Source organism: Rana temporaria, chromosome 7, assembly GCF_905171775.1.
Source record: "Rana temporaria chromosome 7, aRanTem1.1, whole genome shotgun sequence".
NCBI classification, from domain to species: Eukaryota; Metazoa; Chordata; class Amphibia; order Anura; family Ranidae; genus Rana; species Rana temporaria.
In genome coordinates this window covers 153,583,722-153,608,047 of record NC_053495.1, presented here as the reverse complement: position 1 = coordinate 153,608,047, position 24,326 = coordinate 153,583,722, and the positions used below count along the sequence as shown (strand labels likewise).

General features: G+C 45.7%; 1 protein-coding gene across 2 annotated transcripts in view; it reads right to left on the bottom strand.

Annotated features, from left to right (window-relative positions):
* LOC120945776 (carboxyl-terminal PDZ ligand of neuronal nitric oxide synthase protein-like) overlaps positions 1 to 24,326 on the bottom strand; it is a 158,350-nt gene that overhangs the window by 27,543 nt on the left and 106,481 nt on the right. For both annotated transcript variants that reach the window (XM_040360171.1, XM_040360172.1), the window contains exons 6-7: positions 3,469 to 3,610; positions 89 to 252 (exon numbers count right to left, since the gene is read on the bottom strand). In XM_040360171.1, the coding sequence (XP_040216105.1) occupies positions 89 to 252; positions 3,469 to 3,610 (306 nt within the window). The remainder of the gene's footprint in view (positions 1 to 88; positions 253 to 3,468; positions 3,611 to 24,326) is intronic.

Genomic DNA, 24,326 nt, shown 5'->3' with positions numbered 1-24,326 from the left:
AGGTATCCGCTATTGTGAAAGTTCAAGCATGTAAGCAACCAGAACTAAAAATGTATCTATGTCATAAAAAAAGTAGCACAATATCTACCTGCACCTTCTTTTCCACAGTGCGATCATTCTCTTGATTTACAGCGTCCAGATCAGTCACACAGCGGCTGAATTTTGGAACCTGCCCTCCAGGCAAAGGACTGTCCAGAGCATCAATGTCAGTCTCATCAGCATTGTGATCTACGCTGGCAACTATTTGTGTCACTGAAAAGCAAGCAAAAGAAGGTAACATCAAAGAAAAGTTATGAAGACACCCTCGGCCAGATGGTTACAAGAGATGTAATAGATTCTTGTACTGCAACAATCAGGAAGCTACTTCCCTGTTAGGGAATAGTAAGAGGGCAGTTATGAATGTCCTTGGGTATCAAAAACGCGTCAGAAACTTTCTGCATAGATGCTGACCACTGCCCTTTTCTATTGTGGAAAGGAACTAGCCACCACAATAAGCTTCATCCGCAGGAGAAGACTACAGCATATCAGAATGGGCAGAGCTCTCGCTGCCTCGCAGTAGGTAAGATGTCTAAATGTCTGGCCAACTAAAAAATGACAGAAGCCAAAGCACAGTCATGCTAAACTGAACAATCCTTATTAAGGGATTAGATTTTAAAAGCAGCCTGAAGCCCAGTACACGCTGTAAAAAAATAAATAAAATAAAAGCACAACATGGCAGATCGCCGTACCAATACAAGCAATGTTGGCGCAGCAATCTATCCTGCTGTGCTACCATTCTAGACAGGGGGGTCTCCTAAAGCCAAGATATACTGATCAGTGCTCACAGCCATTGGCTGCAAGTGCTGATCAGATGCTGGTTTTCCAGCATGTCCCTTCAATAAAGGCCAGTTATTAGAACGGCTTCTGTAGGACAGACTGCTGTACACGTTAACTGAAAGTCGGCGGGGTCCTACTGAACCGGCCAATTTTCGGTCAGTGCGTACAGCAGTCTGTCCAACAGAAGCCGGTCTAATGACTGGCCTATATTAAAAGGACATGCTGGAAAACCAGCATCTGATCAGTGCTCAGAATCAATATCTGTGGGCGTGGATCTCGTCCTGGTGTCTAATGAGGCTATGTGAGGACTGACGTTGTTTGCAGTGCCCTGGTGGATATTCATAGGTGCCTATCTATTTGAGTCCATGCATTCCCTGTCACCAATATGGTTATTTCCACGGTTGACATTATACTGGATAGTTTCCAGTGTGACCCTATATAGCACCCCCTATGACCCCCATAGCTACTTGCACCAGCCAACGTCACTAATCCATCTTGTCCACCCATATGCACCACACCAGGATTCCCTCTTTTCTACTGAACCCACAGACTCTATTGTGGTGAGATCTACGCATTATCCCCCATGTCCGCCGTGGGGGGGGGACACTTTTTGGGCGTTCCGCCTCCGCAACTGTTTTATTTCCCATCGGATTGGCTCTCCTGAAGAAGCGGTATTCCCGTGAAACTAGTAGAGACTTCGTCCAATCTCTGATCTGTATGATTGTTGTGCATTTTTTTATCTGTAATAAATCCTTTTTAATGTAACTGCTTTTCACTATTTTTTATCAGTACCGAGATAGTCCACCAACAATTGGGTGGGCATGCCACCAAGTCTAGCTTCAGCAACTATTCTTTTGCCCCCACCCTTCCCCTTTCTATAATATATGTGGGCGCTGATCGATGTATTTTGTCAGAAGGGGAGTCCCTGTCAGTAATTAACAGAACAGCGGTGAAGATCGCTGCACCAACATCTCTTGTGTTGGTATGACGATTTGCCAGTTCTTTTTCCGTTCAACCCCCTTGCAGTGTTTACTGGGCTTTAGGTTTTATCAACCTTTTTTACTACAGAGGAAACCTTGAAATAATAGTTGGGTCTTACGAAACCTCTGCTTAAAATGATTATATCTGCAGCTCATACATTAGCACGATTAAGGAGTTGTCGAAATTAAAAGAAAAAAAAAAAAAAGAAGAAGAATGTGGTGTACTTAGCATATTTGACCCCCTGAGCAAACATTCTGTTCAGTAATAATCATAAAATAACAAACAATAATAATAATAAAAAATTATAATAATACTTAATAAATAATAATAATAATAATAATAATAATAATAATAATACTGTGAATGTTGTAGTGTTCTCTTATACTAGTGGCCAGTTAAGAAGTGCCCCCTTATAATTGTGGCCAGTTGGGGAATGTCCCCTTACACTGGTGGCCAGTGTAGGTTAGTGATCCATCCACCATTGCTCATGAAACTCTTAGCAACCTCTGGAGAAACCCTAGGTTTCCACGGAGCCCTGGTTGAGAAAGAATGCCTTTGATATTTTTTTTATTTAACATCTGTCTGGATGTCAGCTTTTGCCCGCTGTTGGCCAAATACAGGTCACAGGAGTGCAGAATGAAGTGCACCCCTGTGACCCACAGGAGAAGTAGGGCCAAAAAAGCTTTGGCTCTACTTCTCCTTAAAGCAGATCTTCATTGCAGCTGACACCAAAGACACTATTTAATTAATTTTTAATATACAAAGCAACTGTAGCGCTGGTCTCCCAACGAGTCAGGCGCTATTGTAAATTTAGGGGTGTCTGAGCCCATAGTTGGGCTCAGACTCTGTTAATTATATTTAAATTAGCCTCAGTTCTGGCTGTGGTTGCACTCGGTAGGAGATTTCCCTTGTTGCCTGTAGGTGGCGTTACCACTTCAGGCCCATGTTGGAACTCGGGCAAAGCATAGTGTGTTGAGTGACCCTCCTCGGCAGCAGCCCAGTGGGAGTGGTGCCCCGCTGTGCATGCTGGGAGGGGATACTTAATGGGCAGACGCGGTTTTTCAGGGTTCTTTGCCTCGTGGCCATCCTGGCACGAGGTGGGTGTGCGTGATTCCAGTCTCTGGACCACATTGGTCTGAGGCTGTGTACCTATCAAGTAGGCCCAGCTATGCTGGCTGGGGCCTATGGTTCTACAAGTGATCCCAAGCTGTCCGTCCAAGTGGTGGAAGCTTCTTAGCGAAGGAAACCGGGGGAGGACCTGCCCTGGAGGTGACAAGCAAGGCAAGCTGATGTCTCGGGATAGGCCTGGTGACCTCGCTACACAAGCTTCCCCATCCATCTATGTCTCCATGTTTTATTTTGTTGAGAAATAATTTCTGGCCGTGGCCATCTTGAGTAAGGGCAAATGATTAATGTAGCATTTACTTCCTGGAATCCATCTGCTCAAGCATGCATGCAGGAGTGTGTGCTTAGCTGTGAAACCCTTCCTCCCCTCCTGAAGACTCCTAAGATATAGGACATCATTTGCCTAGGCAAGAAACCAGGAAGTAACTGAGGAAATGTAAAAACAATTACATATGATATACTTTCCTATCTATTTACTAATGCTAGCGGAAGGACGACAAAAAATAGTCACTGGTAAAGCATTTGTGGCTAATCACTGTTGCCCACCTGGAACACCAGAGTCATCCGTGCTCTTCTCGCTGTCAACATCTTCTCGTCCATCCCCCACCTGCTCCGTGTGCTGCAAACTCAGCTTGTGACACACTTCGAAGGCTTGTCCCACCGTCCGCACTACCCGCATGGCATGGCTCTGTGTAAAGGAACAATGCCAACAGGAATATTAAAAGATTGATAACTGGAAGCTCTGAACACAGAAATTGACCTGCCGGTTTACCTCAACACTGAGATTTAAAGTGTATAAATCAAAAACGAAAAAAAAAAAAAAAAAAACAACAAGATGTGGTGGCTGAATGGTTTTTCTTTTCCCCCCTCTTTATTTTCAACTTGTGATCCTATCAATAATGCACTTCCTGTCCTAGTGTGACACCACTCACAGCATTGTATGTATGAAGCAGCAGCGTTGTCACCCAAGACGGAGGTCCTGATTTGGACTACAAACACCTCCCTTCTCATCAACTCCATTACATAGAGGGGTGAGGCTTTGTAGTTTACAAAACTTCATGGTCCCAGAATTCAGTTCACGGGAAGCTACAGGGACACAAGATTTCTGATAGGAGAGGGTTTCTGTACTTGAAGATGTACTACACACATAAATGTCACCACATCTAAGGGCTTGTAATATGCAGCATATGCAATTGTTGCTCTTGGGTTTAGATATACAGTACCTTAAAGCGGAGTTGCACCCAAAAGTGGAATTTCCGCTTAAGCCACTCCTCGCCCCCTTACATGCCACATTTGGCATGTCATTTTTTTTTGGGGGGGGGGGGGCTTCGTTAGGAGTGGGACTTCCTGTCCTACTTCCTCCTTCCGCCCAGGGACCGCTTGGTGATCGCCTGAGACACGTGACAGGTCCCAGGCGATCGCCTGCCCACTCCTAGAGCGCAGCGCCGCTCGCACATGCGCAGGGAGTGCCCGGCCATGAAGCCAAAAGCCGGGTGCCCACAGTCTGAATGGAGGCGCTGGCGAAGAGGGGGGGGGGGGGAGCGATGCTCCAGGTGGGCGCGTTGCTGCACAGTGGAGCAGGTAAGTGTCTGTTTATTAAAAGCCAGCAGCTACACTTTTTGTAGCTGCTGACTTAATAAACATAAAAAAAGCTGGAACTCCACTTTAAAGGGTCACTAAAGGAAATTTTTTTTGGGGTATAGAGACATAAAAGTTAACTGATTGCTTTTAAAAATGATTAAAAATTTAATTTAATCTATCATATAATGTGCCTCTAGTTTCACTTTCGGTTTTAAAGGACATACATGAAGTTCCGGGTGAGAGGTGAGTCGGGAAGACTCACAGAACAAAAACAAACAAATCCAGGGCAGTGTTTTGTTTTTAAAATGAATCTGATTGGTTCTGAGGAGTTTTAGACACACAGTAATGACAGCTTAGACCTACAGTGAAAAGCTCCCAGTATGATGGTTATAAGGAGCCAGACAACCAGGAAGTGTGGAGATCACCGCAGAATTACAGCTACTTCAAAGCAAAAACGAACAATGAGGACATGAAACCAGTACTGCAGTAAGGTAAAGGAAGCTATTTAGCTAAAAAAAAAAAAATTCTTTTAGTGACCCTTTAAGTTTATGGTGAAATGTTCCTTTTTTTTTTTTTTTAATAGTCAACTTTTTATTAAGATTTCAAGTATACAATATATAGGCATTGCAGGCACCCTGTTGTACAATAAAAGAGAGTATCAGAATATACAACGGTGCAAGAAGGCACAGCACAAGTCACACAGTACCGGGCCCAACGTCCTACAAGTCCAACAAATACAGAAAAAAATAGCATGCAAACAAATAAAGTAAAAGAAACAAACAAACCACTGCAGGTGACCTTTAGACAGCTTGGACGTCCCTCACAAGGATGGAAATAAATCAGAAAATAACATGCAAAATTTTCCATGTTAAATGGAAAGTATTGTGTAGTTTCCAGCAAAACATATTTAGAGCTGTTACTGCAACGCTTAGCTGTAATGCAATTTATTTTATGTAGCTTTTCTATTCTTACAAGCTTACTTTTCCATATGTTGGCTTTGTATTAAATAAAGAGATTTGTAGACTAGCCACTAGAAGGAGCTCTCAGCATCTCAGCGCAATTACTGTCTCAACAAATGGTCAATTTATACCTGGCGACAATGCAAACAAATGACCAGCTCACAAGATTTTTGTAAGGATCAACCAGTATGTTTGTCATGCCCCACAGACTCCCCCCCCCCCCCAAATAATAATAATGGAGCACCAGCCACTTCTATGGACGGCCTTACAGTTGCCAAAATATTCCCAATCTAAAGGACCATTATAAGATTAAAATACGTAAAAAGAGAAACAGGAATAGATAGCACAGAAGAAGTGTATAAGAAATAAGTCAAACTATTTAACTATCCAGTGTAATGAACATACTGGGGTAGATTCACGTAGAATGGCGTATGTTTGTGCGGGCGTAACGTATCCTATTCACGTTACGCCTCCGCGACTTTTACAGGCAAGTGCCGTATTCTCAAAAGAAAGTTGCGGCGGCGTAGCGTAAATAGGCCGGCGTAAGCCTGCCTAATTCAAATTGTGAAGAGGTGGGCGTGTGTTATTTAAATTAACCATGACCCGACGTGATTGACGTTTTTCACAGACGGCGCATGGAATTTGCCAGTGTGCATTGCTCCAAAGTACGCCGCAAGGACGTATTGGTTTCGACGTGAACGTAAATGACGTCCAGCCCCATTCACAGACAACTTACGCAAACGACGTCAATTTTTCAAAATTTGACGCGGGAACGACGTCCATACTTAACATTGGTACACCGCATATACGCCTCATATAGCAGGGGTAACTTTACGCCAGGAAAAGCCTAACGTAAACGGCGTAACTGTACTGCGTCGGCCGGGCGTACGTTCGTGAATTCACGTATCTAGCTGATTTACATATTCTAGGCGTAAATCAGCGTACACGCCCCTAGCGGCCAGCGTAAATAAGTTAAGTCTCTTACGCCGGTCGGATCCAATAGAAATCTATGCGTAACTGATTCTATGAATCAGGCGCATAGATACGACCGGCCAGACTCAGAGATACAATGGCGTATCTGGAGATACGCCGTCGTATCTCCTTTCTGAATCTGGCCCACTATCTTCCCAGGCCTGTGTTCTGTAGGTATATAGTACCACATGCCAGTCCATATGAGGCTACAACATGCACCTTGGTCCACCAGCCCAGGGCCCAAAAGAGAGGCCTCCCCTGACTAATGCCGCGTACACACGATCGGAATTTTCGATGAAAAAAATCAGATGGACTTTTTTCATCGGAAATTCCGATCGTGTGTGGGCCCCATCTGACTTTTTTCCCTCTGTGTTCAGAAATGGAACATTTTCCAATAGAAAAAAAAACAGTTAGGAAATTCCTATCGTCTGTGTGCAACTGCGACAGAGAAAAAACCCACGCATGCTCACAATCAAGTTGACGCATGCTCGGAAGCATTGAACTTAATTTTTCTCGACTCGTCGTAGTGTTTTACGTCACCGCGTTTTGGACGGTCGGAATTTGGTCTGACAGTGTGTATGCAAGACCGCTTGAACCGAATTCTGACGAAAAATTGCATCGGATTTTAGGCCATCAGAAAGTCCGATTTTGTGTACGCCCCGTAAGGGTAGCCATACATATATAGATCTTTCTTGTTCAGCCAATGGGCTATTGTATTCCCCTTCCGGATATTGCATTCTTCAGCTAGTGTACCCGTGCAAACCGCTTTGCTCCTTCATCAAAAGCAAAATTTGTCAAGCTGGTTGGTGCTGACAGACCGCTCATAGCGCTAAATTTGGCTGAAATTCAATGCATGTATATGTGGCACCAAGGGGCCAAGTTGGGAACCAGGGCTAAAGGAGACAAATAACAAACTAAACAGAAATTTACCTTGAAGTGGGGTACACAATAAAGCATCATAAAGAACCAAATATAAACCATAAAACATTTTTTCTGTTACAAAAAAAAAAAAAAAAAACTTATATAAGCGTTCAGACTGCAGACCGGGGTTTTCAGCAGGTGAAGTATGCCTGCTATGCTGCTGAAATCCTTCACAGCGTCTGGAAAGCTTACAAGGTCATGCAGAAGGCATGTGCTGTACAGAGGAAAACTGAACACAAATATTGTACAATACAGAGCAATAAAAACTCGCTTTTCCACTTTTCTGTCTTTCTACAAGTCTAAAGCAATTTAAGTATTGTGAGTTGTATATCATATTACCTGTCCATCTGCATAGTACAGGATGTGCATCCACAAAAGTATTATCTCTTGATACGCTGCGTCGTATCTTTGTTTTGTATCTTCAAAACAAGATACGACGGCATCTCGGCTAGATCCGACAGGCGTATGTCTTAGTACGCCGTCGGATCTAAGCTGCAATTTTTCGGCGGCCGCTAGGTGGCATTTCCGTCGAATTCCGCGTCGAGTATGCAAATTAGCTAGTTACGGCAATCCACGAACGTACGTCCGGCCGGCGCATTTTTTTACGTTGTTTGCGTTCGGCTTTTTCCGGCGTATAGTTAAAGCTACTGTTATGAGGTGTACTCAATGTTAAGTATGGCCGTCCTTCCCGCGTAGAAATTAGAAATTTTTACGTTGTTTGCACAAGTCGTTCGCGAATAGGGATTTGCGTAGAATGACGTCACCGTCGGAAGCATTGGCTTGTTCCGGGTTAATTTCGAGCATGCGCACTGGGATACCCCCACGAACGGCGCATGCGCAGTTAAAAAAAACGTTGTTTACGTCGGGTCACAACGTATTTACATAAAACGCGCCCCCATCACAGCCATTTGAATTTCGCGCCATTACGCCGCCAAAGATAAACTATGCCGCTGTAACTTACGGCGCGGATTCTTTGTGGATTAAAAAAGTAAGTTACGGCGGCGTAGTGCATCTTAGATACGCTACGCCCGGCGCATAAATGCGCCGCTGTACGATGATCTGCCCCTATGTGGTTATTTAATATTTTTTATATACAGTACATACTATATAATAAACATATATAGATATATACATCTCTCTCTATCTCTATATATATATATATATATATATATATATATATATATATATATATATATATATATATATATATATATATATATATAATTACGTTTTATATGTGTAGCATTGGAAGGGACTACAACAGATTACAGCAACAGATTAAAACATTAAAAAATTAGTTAAAGGGTCACTAAAGGAATTTTTTTTTTTTTAGCTAAATAGCTTCCTTTACCTTACTGCAGTACTGGTTTCATGTCCTCATTGTTCGTTTTTGCTTTGAAGTGGCTGTAATTCTGCTGTGATCTCCACACTTCCTGGTTGCCTGTTTCCTTATAACCTCAGTACTGGGAGCTTTCTCACGGTGGTCTAAGCTGTCATTACTGTGTGTCTAAAACTCCTCAGAACCAATCAGATTCATTTTAAAAACAAAACACTGCCCTGGATTTGTTTGTTTTTGTTCTGTGAGTCTTCCCGACTCACCTCTCACCCGGAACTTCATGTATGTACCATTAAAACCGAAAGTGAAACTAGAGGCACATTATATGATAGATTAAATTCAATTTTTAATCATTTTTAAAAGGAATCAGTTAACTTTTATGTCTCTATACCCAATAAACAGTCATTTCAGCAAAACATTTTTTTTTCCTTTAGTGACCCTTTAATGTATTTTTTGACCCAGTAGTTTAAGGCCTCATGCACACAGGCATAAAAAAAAAGAAAAAAATAAACCTTTACAGATGTACCGCATATTTTTTTCACAATTAGACGCAGTTCTATGTTGGCCTATGTGACTATGCACATTGGGCACTTAAATCAGCATTTTAAAGCGGAGGTTCCGCAGGTTTTGCCTTTTTTTTTTATCTGCAATGCATGGTAATATAGCTAGCACGGTACTACTCACCCGCTTGCCGCTCGTACGTCCGTCCACTCCGTTTTCGTAAAAAAGAATAACTTATAAAAAATAGTCCAGGGCTTTTCCATCTTGCTTGTGGGCATTGTGAAGCCCACAAGCAAACACTTCCTGGATTCCTCGTCACATGACGGGCTTTGCGAGTCATGTGACCCGCTTCCCGCGTCACGTGACACTCGAGCTAGCGCGAGAATACACGCCTAGCTATTTCGGATGGTCTCCTGTGAGTGTTGAAACGTCACTCCCAGGAGACCTTGCGCACAGCTCCAATTACGCCTCATCGGGGAAAAGGAGCGACATACCCACTCCCCGCAGGGAAGAAGACCCGGAAGTCATGCTGGATACAGGTAAGGGTACAGATTTAAAAAAAAAAAATGACAACGCTACAAGGATTTATTAAGGCTGCAGATAGGATAGCTATAAAGTTCAGTTTGAGGGTGAAACTCCGCTTTAAGTGAAGCGTTTAAGAAGCATAAAAAAAAGCCCCAAAGCTTATGAGCAGGATTTATGCACATATTGGCGTAACTTTATTCCAGGGGCCAGAAAAAAATTGAATATTCTGCCCAGTAGAATGAGATAACACTCAACGACATACGTGTGTAATTATGCACCAAAATATGCATTTTTTACACTTGATTTTTTGATCTCCTGTCAGAAAGATCCAGAGTAGAAAAGAGTATTTTAATACGCTCGTGTGCACGAGGCTTAAAAAACAGGAATAAAGAAACACACTCACTTGCTCAGCTCGATACAAAATAATTGTTCTGTACCTTCTCTTAAAAGTGGTTCTAAAAAGGTACAAGGCGTTTTTTTACCTTAAAGCGGAATTCCACCCAAAAGTGGAACTTCCGCTTTAAGCACTCCTCGCCCCCTTACAAGCCACATTTGGCATGTCATTTATTTGGGGGGGGGGGGGGGGGCTTCGGTAGGAGTGGAACTTCCTGTCCCACTTTCTCCTTCCGCCCAGGGACCGCCTCTGACTTTTCATCTCGCCTTAAGCGGCCCCTCCCTTAAGGCGATCTCCAGGGACACGTGACAGGTCCCAGGAGATCGCCTGTCCACTCAGAGCACAACTCACGCATTCGCAGTGAGTGCCCGGCCGCCAAGCCGAAAGCTGTCACGGCCGGGTGCCGCTCCAGGCGGCCACGTCGCTGGACAGTGGAGCAGGTAAGTGTCTGTTTATTAAAAGCCAGCAGCTACACTTTTTGTAGCTGCTGACTTTTAATAAACACTAAAAGGCTGGAACTCCGCTTTAATGCAGTCTATGATCCTGTGATTGGCATGGTCAGTTTAATACAGGAACCATCAGAAAATGTATCAAGAAAAGCCCACATAAAATAATCAATCTGTCCACTTACACCCTTACGGCAGCATCTCCACCACTCGCTCCTAGGCCATCTATAGTTTTTTTGTGAAACCCTCTTACAGTGATTGAAGCCATATTGGTATACTTGCATTAAAACAGTACTGTCTGCGATACTTTTTTTTTATAGTTGTACAGATTGTTAAATTTTAGGACACATTTTCAGAGCATTGCCTTAGCTTTGTACATCTGTACTGCCTGTACCAAAAAAACGGGGTTACTTACCGGTAACATCCCTTTTCCTGGAGTCTTTCAGGACAGGTACTGTAGAGAGACACAGGCTCCTCCCCTCACAGGAAACACCGCCTTCCAATTAAGAATTTAAGCCTCATCCTCCCTCAGCTCCTCAGTTTTTTCCAGAGTACCTCCGGCCAGCTGGGGAGACACAAGAACACGTCATAAAAGTATAAAATTACATCTTACCTGACGGCCTCGTCTGATGAGTTTCCATAATATCCCCTACAACAAAGAGGGTGGGTACCAGTGCTGTCCTGAAAGACTCCAGGAAAAGGGATGTTACCGGTAAGTAACCCCGTTTTTCCCTGTTCGTCTTTCAGGACAGGTACTGTAGAGAGGATAAGCGAGCACCTTACCCTAGGGTGGGACAACTGCTTGCAGTACTTTGCGTCCAAAAGCCTGGTCTTTGGTTGAAAGTAGGTCCAGTCTGTAATGTTTTACAAACGTTGAGAAACTAGACCATGTTGCAGCCTTGCAGATCTGCTCCGGGGAGGCACCAGCACACTCTGCTTGGGAAGTTGCTACTGCCCTGGTGGAATGAGCCTTGATACCTTGTGGAGGTTCTACTCCCCTAGAAGAATAGGCTAGAACGATGGCTGCCCTTAACCACCTGGCTATCGTGCATCTAGAAGCCCTGGACCCTTTCCTGGACCCAGAAAACAAAACAAATAGTGAATCAGCTTTCCTGAACTGACTTGTGTAATCCAAGTATTGTAGCACACACCTCCTAACGTCTAGGTTGTGAAACTTGTGTTCCTGTTCCCTCACAGGATTTGAACAAAAAGAAGGCAATGTTATTTCTTGACTTCTGTGAAACTTAGAAGCTACCTTTGGTAGAAAAGCCGGATCCGTCTTAAAAATGATGCGATCCGGAAAAACTTGAAAAAAGGGGACCCTAATAGATAGGGCCTCGAGTTCGCTCACTCTCCTGGCAGTAGTGATCGCTACTAAAAATACTGTTTTGAGAGTGATCACTTTTAAACTACATTTGTCTAAAGGCTCAAATGGTTCTACTGTAAAGGCCTGAAGAACCAATGAGAGATCCCAAACTGGAAAGTTGGAGGTTTTTACAGGTCTCCGTCTACTCAAAGCCTTAAAAAATCTAGAGACCCAGGGGTCGAATGCTAGTTGTTTTTCAAAAAATACACTTAGTGCTGACACTTGACCCTTCAGCGTGCTAGTTGCCAGCCCTTTATCAGCCCCCGCTTGTAGAAATTCTAAAACAGCCACAGAGCTGTTGACACTGAAGGAGCTTTCTGCACACCAGATGTTAAACCGTTTCCACACTTTTTGGTAAATGGCTTGCGTCTCCTTCTTTCTACAGCTTAGGAGTGTTTCAATCAGGCGTTCTGAAAACCCTTTGCCCCTCAGCAGCTCTTCCTCAGAAGCCAGGCTGCCAGGTTCCATCTCTCTACCTGCGGGCAGCAGATTGGACCCTGCAAAAGGAGATCCTCCCGAATTGGTAGAATCCAAGGAGGTTCTATCGATAGATTTTTTAGGATAGAGAACCATGGTCTCCTGGGCCAATGAGGTGCGATGAGAATGAGTGTTGTGTTCTCCCCCTGCAGTTTCCTCAGGACTGCTGGTATTAGAACCGGAGGGGGGAAAGCATAACACCTGGAGAACTTCCAGGTTTGGGCCAGAGCGTCCACCGCCAGAGCTCCATCCCACCTGTTTAGGGAAAAAAAGAGCCGAGTTTTGGCATTTTCTCTTGAGGCGAATAAATCCACCTCCGGAAGACCCCATCTTTGAGTGATCGCTCTGAAAACTTCTTGATTCAGAACCCAATCGCCCTCCCTCAGTTTCTTCCTGCTGAGGAAGTCTGCGACCTGATTTAATTCTCCCTTCAGATGTATGGCTGAGAGGGATAAGACATTGGCCTCCGCCCATATGAGAATAGATTTTGTCAGATCCCATAAGGACTTGCTCCTGGTGCCCCCCTGCTTGTTGACATAAGCTACTGCCGAGGAGTTGTCTGTCCTGATTCGAACATGCTGTCCCTGCAGCTCCTTCTGAAAGGCTTTGAGGGCTAACTCTATCGCTTTTAGTTCTCTCCAATTCGAGGATTTTTGCGAGTCCTCTTTTGCCCAGCGACCCTGTGTCAGAAGGGAGTCCAGGTGTGCTCCCCAACCGGAGCCACTGGCATCTGTTGTTACTGTTCTGGAGATCGGGGAGATCCAATCCAGGCCCTGTAAAAGGTTCGCCCCCTTCCTCCACCACCAAAGGGACCTTTTGATGTGAACCGGTATGGATATCAGGGAATCCAAGGATTCCGGTTTGTGGTCCCAAATGTTCAGTATGAACAGTTGTAGAGGTCGGAAATGCAGACCCGCCCACTGTACTGCAGGAAGACAAGATGTTAATAACCCCAGAGCTGACATGACTTTCCTTATCGGAAGCTGGCCACTGCTCTGAAGAAGTGATATTACATTGTCCACCTTCTGAACTTTTTCTACTGGGAGAAAAGTCATCTGACTGGTTGAGTCCAGTACATATCCCAGAAAAGTGACTCTTTGGGAGGGTGTCAGGCTGGATTTTTCCAGATTGAGTAACCAACCTAGGTTTTCCAGAATCCCCTTTGCAACCTGGAGGTCCTGGGACAACCGTGTCGGGGAGTCTGCAAAAAATAGAAGATCGTCCAGGTAAGCTACCACCAGGATGCCCTTGAGACGTAGAAAGGCTAGTACCTCCACCATCACTTTGGTGAATATGCGGGGGGAAGAGGATAGCCCGAAGGGGAGTGCTTTGAATTGCAGGTGAAACGTCCCCTCTCTGGACCTCACGGCCAGTCTGAGAAATCTCTGATGGCATTCCGCTATTGGGATGTGTAGGTAGGCATCCTTTAGATCTATGGATGCCATGAAGCAGTTCGGAAGGAGGAGTGTCCTCACGGAATAGATGGAATCCATCCGAAACCGTTTGTACGTGACCGAGGTGTTTAGAGGTTTTAAATTCAGTATAAGCCTGAATTTCCCTGAAGGCTTGCGGACCACAAATATGTGGGAGTAGAAGCCCTTTCCTATCTCCTCCGATGGAACCCGAACTACCACCTCCTGATCCTCCAACTCCTGAAGAGAGGAGATCAGAGCCACAGATTTCTCTTTGCACTGGGGCAAATTGGTGACTAAGAGTCTGGATGGGGGGGGACTTGAGAACTCTAGTCTGTACCCTCTCCTTATGATCCCCAGCACAAATTGGTTGCTGGTGATCGTCTCCCATTGTGGGAGAAAGGCCCCCAACCTTCCTCCCACCTTGACTCCGTCATTGAGGTTTTTGGGGCTGTTCAGGAGCACGAAAAAGTGCCCCGGCACGGCCTTTCCCTTTTGGTCCCCAAAACTTTTTCTTTCCCTCAGGTTTGGGGACTTCCACCTTCTTTTGGGTCCAGAATTTTTTCTTTGCCTGTCCCCCAAATTTTTTCTTTAAGGGGAAAGCCTTCTTCTTGTCGGCTGTACGATCTAAGACAGCCTCCAAGCCTGGCCCAAATAATAAGTCTCCTGTAAGGGGGATCCCGCACAATTTAACCTTTGAGGCGCTATCCCCCTGCCATGTCTTGAGCCAGAGAGCTCTTCTTGCAGAATTAGATAGAGCTGCAGATCTGGCAGACATGCGGATTGACTCTGCTGAGGCGTCCGCTACATACCGCACGCCACTCAGTAAAGTTGGAAAAGAGGAAAGTATAGGCGTTCCGGCCTCAATATGTGCCTTAATTTGTAAGAGCCAATGCTCTAAATTACGGGCCACCACTGTTGCTGCCATAGCTGGCTTAAGGTTCCCCTGGGAAGCATCCCAGGACTTTTTTAATAGCGAATCCATCCGCCTGTCCATGGGGTCTGAAAGGACCCCCATGTCCTCAAACGCCAAGTCCGTATGTCGGGATACCTGCGAAAAGGCGGCATCTAGTTTGGGGGATTTGTTCCACACTGAAGCCTCCTCTTCAGAAAAAGGAAACCTCCTCTTCAAAGAGTTTGAGAAGAAAGGTTTCCTCTCTGGGTCCTGCCATTCTTTTTTGATGGCATTGACCAGTACTTCATGGACTGGAAAAACCCTTTTCTTTTGTTCTCCCAAACCACTGTACATCTGGTCATGGAGTGACAGTGTCTTTTTCTCCTCAACTATCCCTAAAGTAGCGTGGATAGTTTCCAATAACTCTTCCACCTCTTCAAGGGAAAGCTTGTAGCGAGAGACCTTTGAGGACCCTGCCTCTGTCTTCTCACTATCTGACTCCTCTTGGGAGCTAGAAGCGGCACTGTCTTGCTCCTCCTCAGCATCCTCTCTGATATCCGCAGGTTTCTCTCTACTCCCAGAGGGAAGAACCTCAGGATTCGGTGGAATTACCTGTTGCGCTACAGAAGGGCTGCTTTGGGGCAATTGAAAATTAGCAAAAATATCTTTAAACGATTGAAAGGTGCCAGAAAGCTCTTTCATAGAAGCTGCTAATTCAGATGCCTGCTCTGCCTCCCTTTCTTTAACCAGCCCCTCAATACATCTCCTGCAAAGAGCTTTGTTCCAACTCTCACTAAGTGAAGATCTGCAGGAAGGGCATTTCTTCCTGCTGTGGGCTGATTTTTCTGTGGATTTCTGAAAAACACAGAAGAAAGTGGAGGCTAGATTAAAAGAGAGACCAGCGTATAACACAGGTAACCACCAGGAGTGTTCTAGGACCAACCACCACCAGGGTTCCAGACACACTACACTAACAAACTCCCCGACCACCAGGAGAAGAAAACAAAAAAATCACCAGTGAAGCTGTACAACATGATAAGGGAACACCACCCCAGGGTTCTCCTTACCTTAGAGTGGCTGGTGCTGTCGTCATCCGGAGGTGCACGGGAAGCCTCTGCTTCCGACATCTCGCTGAGGAATGTGGTCGCGACTGCCTGCAAAAACGCCGACACTACGGCTGAGAAGAGAGAGGCCGCACCAGCCCAGCGTCAGGCCTTTTCACACTGCAGCGTCCGGGACCAGTGACGCGTATCCGGCGGAAGTGCCTGCCCCCCCCGGAACTGACGTCACTCGTCATCCGGTCCGGCCCAGCTCCTGGCCGACTGTGAATTCTCACAGGGAGCGTGCACCCCGCCTGCAGCGCCACCCCTGTGCGTTTAGTAAATAGGCCTCCGCGGCTGAATCCACCCCAGGAATGTCCGCGGGACGCTACACGGCGATGTCCTGGGTAAGTGACTTCCCCAGTCAACCAGGACGCCATGCATTTAAAAAGTAGCCCTGATCCCAGGGAGAACAGGTCCCCCCTCTCAGGAAAACTGGCCTCAGCTTCCCCAGCTGTCTGGCCCTTGGCCCCCAGCGGTGTCTCCCCTCCGGAGGAAACACCATAAACTGAGGAGCTGAGGGAGGATGAGGCTTAAATTCTTAATTGGAAGGCGGTGTTTCCTGTGAGGGGAGGAGCCTGTGTCTCTCTACAGTACCTGTCCTGAAAGACGAACAGGGAAAGTAGGGGACCCCATGAAACAAAGTACTGAACCACATAACGGTCAATGCAAATCAAAATATATACATACAGTATATTTCAAGGACACTGAATTACCAAGTACTTAATTGTTTCCTTTCACCCACCAATACTTGCCTTAAAGTGAATGTAAACCCACTCTCATGCTTTCTAAACTACTGCCATAGTGCTGATCTATAAGGATATACAAGCCTCCTGCATGTATCCTCACCTGTCAAATGTCTCCCCTCTGTCTGTTAGGAGACCCGAAAAACTGCAGATTCTGTGGGCGGGTCTTTTGTCTGGAGCTCGGTGGGTGGAGTTGTGATGTCAGACTCCCCGCCCATCTCTACACTCCCCTTGTCAACATGAATTTTCTCCTGTGTATTTCTTACACTGAACTTCTGCTATGATCACTAACATCCAGTCAAAACCCAGAAAAGCCACCACATGACTTCAGCATGCCCAACCATGCTGAGGTGTGGAGCAGCCAATCCTGGGAGAGTTGTAGAAGAAAGAAGAAGGGGATCTGAAGTACACAGAATGTCTCTAAGGCTGGAGCATGAAATATGTAAATAACCTGTTACTCACTCAGCAAGGGGGTAGAAAGGACTCCTATTTCTCGGTCTGTCCGTTTTTATCTCACCGAAAAAAGATAAGAGGACTGCTCAGAGCTGGATTAACTTTTTGTGGCAATACTGGGCACAGATGACATGACAACTTATACTGTACAAGGTGCAAGCCTTAATTAAAAAAATATTTTTCCAGGTTTACATCCACTTTTTTTTTTTTTTTTAACAGAAGGTTTACATCCACTTTAATCAACGTTCCTTTAATCTTATGGTCCATTAAAGCCTCTCTGCATGGCAGTAAGTGAATGGCGTTTTGGGGCACGGCCACTGGCAGGGGTACCCACATTACAGCCCTGAAGTTCGGAAGACTGTGGGGCCAGCTGTTGTGGCACTAAAGTGGGTAAAAAGCTCAACTCTAACCAGTCTTAAAGCGGAGGTTCACCCTAAAATTCAAGTTTGTCTTATCCATAACATTACCCATCCTAATGTATAATCCATCCTTATTTTTTTTTCTCTGTTTGCTTACCTGGATTCGGCAGCATTTTGTCTTCCTTCCTGGATCCTTTCCCCGCGGGAGTTCCTTTACTTTTTCCCGATCAGCGCGATGTCTCCTGGGAGTGATGTGTCGAGACTCCCAGGAGACGCGCTGTAGCGTAATCTCGCGGTATTTCACGGGTCACGTGACCCGGCGAGCGTTGTGAAGAATACGTCTTCACAACGGTGCGTGACTTTATCAGTACGCCCGCCGTTGTGATGGCAACAGTGTAGTGTTGACGGCGACGCTCGCAGTCAACACAGCACATGCGCGGGATAGAGCAGTGAATGCTGGGTAGTTAGCATTCACCGTATCCCGGAAACACATCCTGCTGGGCTTCAGAGTGCCCACACTGAAGATGGAAATGTCCATCGAGGAATTTTATAAACTATCGTTTACGGGCCAAACACAATGCAGGCGGCTATAATAGTGGGACACACGAGTGGCTGTTTTACAAAGGTAAGAGCGCCCAAAGGATTTAAAAAAAAAAAAACGAAAACCCGCGGAACCCCCGCTTTACACATTCCCTTCTCCTACCCATTCTGCATAACCTAGATTAAAAAAAGTGAGCTCTGGCTCCTGTGTCACTGAGTGGCTGGCTGCAGGTGAGAGGAGGGAGCGGCAACAACAGCTGAGCCATGGGAGCCTATGGGTGATGTCATGATTCCCAGAGTTCAAAGGAGTTGACAAGCGCGCCCTCAAACAGGACAGCAGGAGCTGCTGAATCATGTGACCAGGCCAAGAAAGGGGAGTATACAAATATTTTTGCAGGATAGGTAGGAGGGGAGATTTTGGGGGAATAGTCCATGTTAAGTTTGGCATACATGCATCGTTTTTTTCATTCAGCTGGTGGGGCAAGTGAGGTGAATGGCGGAATCCACCCACTGCGCTATTGTAATCTGACACAGATTGAAATTTTAACTTCTCTTCAAGCTCGCTGTTCAGCTCTAAAGCATTCCTTTCTTTTTCCAATGTTTACAGAAATCACTGCCAAATATGAACGATTCAGCTTATAAACAACTCACCAAAGCATAAGGCAAGAACAAAAACACATCCAATCTGTCCTTGGACTCGGTTATTTCCCTCTTACCCGTCACCATTTTGTACCTTGCACATCACAGAGAACATTAACCAGGCCTATCAGTCAGAGCGTGGCTGAACCACGCTGGGTGCATGCATCCTGCCTCGAGAGCGTGCCCGCATGGGTGCCTTTTGGAGGCACTCACAGGAAAAAGGAGAGGAAAGCGATGGCACGCTGTGCACAGAGCAGGTAAATGTAATTAAAAAAAATAGGCTTTAAAGAGGAACTGCAGTCTGCTTACGCAATTTGTAATAAAAACATCTTTGCCATTCTGAAGCTTCCCTCCAACCACTTTCCATATTGTTTTATATACTGTATAGTAATACCCCAGATTGCGAGCAACACGGTTAACAAGCGTTTCGCAATACAAGCAGGATTCAAGCCTCTGCGGTGTGCAGTACCGCATTTGGCCAGAGGTGTGGGGGCGCCGGTGACACTCTGGGCCGCACTCGGAGCCACTTGGAAACACTCCATTACCGAGTGTTTCCGGCGCCCACCCCCTCGCCACATGCAGTACTGCATATCATAGAGGTCATTGTGGAACCAATTATCTGAGTTTCCATTGACTTCTATGGGGAAACTCGCTTTGATATACGAGTGCTTTGCATTACAAGCATTCTTCTGGAACAAATTATGCGTGTAATCCAAGGTTCCACTGTATATTGCGTTTCTCTACTTGCCAAATATGCTGCAGAAATCTCCCACTATGGAGTCTGGCTGCAACCATTTTAACTGTGGGCAGCTGAAGCTGCTGCCTGTTCACTTTCTGGATTTACACAGAGGCCCATCTCCAGCTCTGCAGCTCTCATTGGCCCTCTTATGACTCATCCCCCTCCCGTCCTGGAAAACTCTCACATCAGTTAGAGAGAGCTGTGCATGATGCCATAAGCCTAGGCTTTTTACCAGAAAAGAAACAGGAAGTAGGCTGTATAACAGGGCTCAAGTGATCCGGGAACGCGTGGGAACAGAGTTCCTGCACTTTTTCACAGCAGGAACTCAGTTCCCTTTGCAGGACTAGAGCAGCCGAGAGCAGCCGAGCCAATCCTTCACTAAGCGGCGATGCCCAGCTCGAGTCACTGTCAGGGGCAGGCGAACCTTAGTAATCCTTTATGTTACTGGCCGCTTCCTGTATATGGATTCATCGGGTAGTGTGCGGGTATTCTGTCACTTCCTCGATGCCGCAATGTCTCCTGGGAGCTTTTGGCATTGTTCCCAGGAGACATTGCGGAGGTCTGCCGCGAGTTATCGCAGGATTTAGAAAGAATTTGCTTCTTTCTAAATCCCGCGATGGGGGGAGTGGATCTTGGGTGGGAGTTCCCACACTTTTTTCCCCAGGACTTGACCCCTGCTGTATAAGGTATTTGCTGGCAGAAAAAAAATGTTTTACTATCCAAAGTTAAAACAAGGGCAGAAGATTTAATAGATGAAAAGAGGCAAAAACTACTGGTCCGCTTTAATTTAATAAAAACGATTTACATATTCTGACAAGCAGTAAAAGAGCTTCAAATGAGCCATCTCTAATCTATGTAGCTGCTGTTACTGTGAAGTTGTTCATTTTCAAATATCACAACAAACAGTCTGACATCAGATTCCAGCTGGTTTCAGCTTACAAACATCTGCTGATTGTTTACATGCCTGTTCCTGTGATGTGACCTTTAAAAGTACATTTCTCCACATTTCTTATAGATACAGAGGTAGATGTTGGGCCGGGAAAAGGAAAAATATTTTCAAAACAACCGATTATGAAGGTACCACTATGTCTACAAGCCTGAAAAATATGGAATGGGTGGAAATGGAATGGGAAAAAGTTCCTCCAAAGCATAAGACCATTCTAAACAGATTTCTTCTAGGTGGACTGTGAGGAATTGCAAGTCCTGTTCTTAGGCCCCTTTACATTGAGGCGTTTTTCATGCGGTACAGCGCTAAAAATAGCGCTGCTATACCGCATGAAAAAAACCTGCCCTGTAGTGTTCAATGTGAAAGCCCGAAGGCTTTCACACTGAAGCGGTGCGCTAGCAGAAGCGCTCCAAAAGTCCTGCTAGCCGCATCTTTAGGTTGCTTTCACATTGGGGATAGAGCCGCAGTGACGGTATAGCCGCGCTATTTGTAGCGCGGCTATACCGTCGTATTTACCGCGATATTCGGGCGCTAGTGGTGAGGTTTTAACCCCCGCTAGCGACCGAAAAAGGGTTATTACCGTGGTTTTCGATTGATTTCAATGGGAAGGCGCGGTATAGGAGCGGTGAACACACCGCTCCTATACCGCAGTAAAGATGCGGCTAGCAGGACTTTTGGAGCGCTCCTGCTATCGCTCCGCTTCAGTGTGAAAGCCTTCGGGCTTTCACATTAAACACTAGAGGGCAGGGTTTTTTCATGCGGTATAGCAGCGCTATTTTTAGCGCTGTACCGCATGACAAACGCCTCAATGTGAAATGGGCCTAACTGCGGTATAGGAGCGGTGTGTTCACCGCTCCTATACCGCGCCTTCCCATTGAAATCAATGGGAAACCGCGGTAATACCGCCCGCAACCCTTTTTCGGCCGCTAGCGGGGGTTAAAACCTCACCGCTAGCGCCCGAATATTGCGGTAAATACGACGATATAGCGGCGCTACAAATAGCGCGGCTATACCGTCACCGCGGCTCTATCCCCAATGTGAAAGCAGCCTTACTGAAGAATCCTTACCATATATATTATCTCAATTAGTTTTAGCAGGACTCATAATAGGGGCAGGACCTCTTCCTACCAGGGTATAAAAATAATCCGCGCCAAATTGTCACACAACTATTGGTCGCTGGTAATCAATACCATCGTAAAAATCCATTTCTATCTGTTTTGTATATGCAGATATAATCATCTGTGAATATAGGTTTGTAAAGCCAATATTTACTGTCAAGTACCAGCAAAATCGTAACAGAATTTATGTAGTCCAAATGAATAAATCTGTTGTAACTAGGGTAATAATGCTCATGGACTGCCAAGAGAATATGAAACACAACATGCTTAGTTAAATCCGCTAAATAATTGGAACACATTTAATTGTTAGCAACCTTGTAGCAGAGAAATCAGTTTCGCTGCACTCAGCCGCTCAGTGACACAGGAGCCGGAGCTCACATTTTTTATTTTTATACAGGTTATGCAGAATAGGTAGGAGAAGGGAATGTCAACACATCAGTAATGAAAAGTTGTGTTTCTGTGTTACCTAGGAACAGCTCGAGTTCTAAGAAAGCATGAAGAAAGATTTCTGAGCAACCATAATCTTTAAGATTATGAGTTCAAGGTATATACCCACGAACATAAAAAACAAACAAAAAAACAAAAAAAAACAAAGTACCGGTAGTAAGGGGTAAGTGACAACATGAAAGCTGTAGAAACTAGCATTTCTATGATTTACCTGTAAGGCCTCATGTATACTGCAGCTGCTAAATGGACGTTTAGGAGCAGTTGGGCGTTTTTTTTTTTTTAAGCACCCCCTGAACTCTCCTCTATGTTATCTTATGTGTAGATCTACACTCCGTTTATAGTAGTTTAGAGGTAGTAGAAGTTACTGGCAATTGTATTAAAGCAAAAAAAAATTAAAAATCACATTCAGGACTTTCGTTTACCGACATTTCAAACGCCAAATGCTTGTAAACGCGATAGGCCCCTTTTTTTGCACGTTTGTGTTTATAAAAAAGTTTTTTAAAAAGGGAAAACATTTGATAATTTTTGAACACATAAAAAGGTTAAAAAAATTCACCACATGCTGTTGCCTGCATCAAAGGATGAGTCCAGTAGTGATGAACTCTTGTTCCCTCACACATCTTTCTATGTCTTCAAAGCCTCAGCAACAACATCAGGAGCATTTCTCTCACAGAACGTCTAAAAAAGTTAATACTTGTTTTTCATGCATTGTGGGCATTTGGGAGGGTCTCCCGAGGTTATCGTTAACCTCCTGCAGACTGCCCATCACACATATACTGCGGCAGGGCGGCCCAGCTGCGGGAAAACTACGTACCTGAGATACTGTGAGTGTGTGCGCCCGCTGCCCACGCATCACTTTTACTATATGGGTGAGTGGACAGAGGACACCTGAACAGTGGGTGCCCTGTGTGCTGTGCATGTTCTCAGACTGTATGTGCCCTGTGTGCTGTCCTCAGACTGTGGTACATGCCATCTCCCTCTCTGCTCTCCTCAGACTCTCCACAGTCTGAGAACACACGCAGCACACAGGGCATGCACAATATGAGAACACACGCAGCACACAGGGCACGCGCATTCTGAGAACACACGCAGCACACAAGGCACGCGCATTCTGAGAACACACGCAGCACACAGGCCATGCACATTCTGAGAACACATGCAGCACACAGGGCACGCGCATTCTGAGAACACACGCAGCACACAAGGCACGCGCATTCTGAGAACACACGCAGCACACAGGGCATGCACATTCTGAGAACACATGCAGCACACAGGGCACGCGCATTCTGAGAACACACGCAGCACCTAGAACATGCGCATTCTGAGAACACACGCAGCACACAGGGCACGCACAATCTGAGAACACACCAGCACACAGGGCATGCACAATCTGATAACACACGCAGCACACAAGGCACGCACAATCTGAGAACACACGCAGCACACAGGGCACGCACAATATGAGAACACACACAGCACACAGGGCACGCACAATATGAGAACACACGCAGTACACGCACAGTCTGAGAACACACACAGCACGCAGCACACGCACAATATGAGAACACACGCAGCACACAGGGCACACACAATCTGAGAGCACACAGGGCACTCGCAGTCTGAACACACATGAAGCCCACAGGGCACGCACAATCTGAGAACACACACAGCACACAGGGCACGCACAATATGAGAACACACGCAGCACACAGGGCACGCACAATATGAGAACACACACAGCACACAGGGCATGCACAATATGAGAACACACGCAGCACACAGGGCACGCACAATATGAGAACACACACAGCACACAGGGCACGCACAATATGAGAACACACGCAGTACACGCACAGTCTGAGAACACACACAGCACGCAGCACACGCACAATATGAGAACACACGCAGCACACAGGGCACACACAATCTGAGAGCACACAGGGCACTCGCAGTATGAACACACATGAAGCCCACAGGGCACGCACAATCTGAGAACAAATAGGGCACGCACAGTCTGAGAACACACGCAGCACACAGGACACGCACAATCTGAGAGCACACAGGGCACTCGCAGTCTGAATACACATAAAGCACACAAGGCACGCACAGTCTGAGAGCACACGCAGCACACGGAGCACGCACAATCTGAGAACAAACAGGGCACGCACAGCCTCAGAGCACCTGCCTCCCCAAGGGAACACACCGTCTGAGAAAGCACACAGGTTCACACTGAGAACACAATCATGCAGTACATATTTCCCAGTCAACAAATCCCCAAAGGCATTTGTGAGATGTGCCAATAACTGAATGACATTTCCCGGATATTACAGAATCAAGTTACAATTGAGAAGTGAAGTTAGCCCTAAAACTATTTTCATGTTGGCTACTTCCTTCCTGGACTTTTAGACACCATGCAGAACGTAGCTGGTAAGGGAGATTTTTCTTCCACTAACGCACCGGCTCATTTCAGCAGGAACACGTCCCTTCCACATCGTACAATGTCCAAAAGACGCAATGAGAAAAACAAACTTC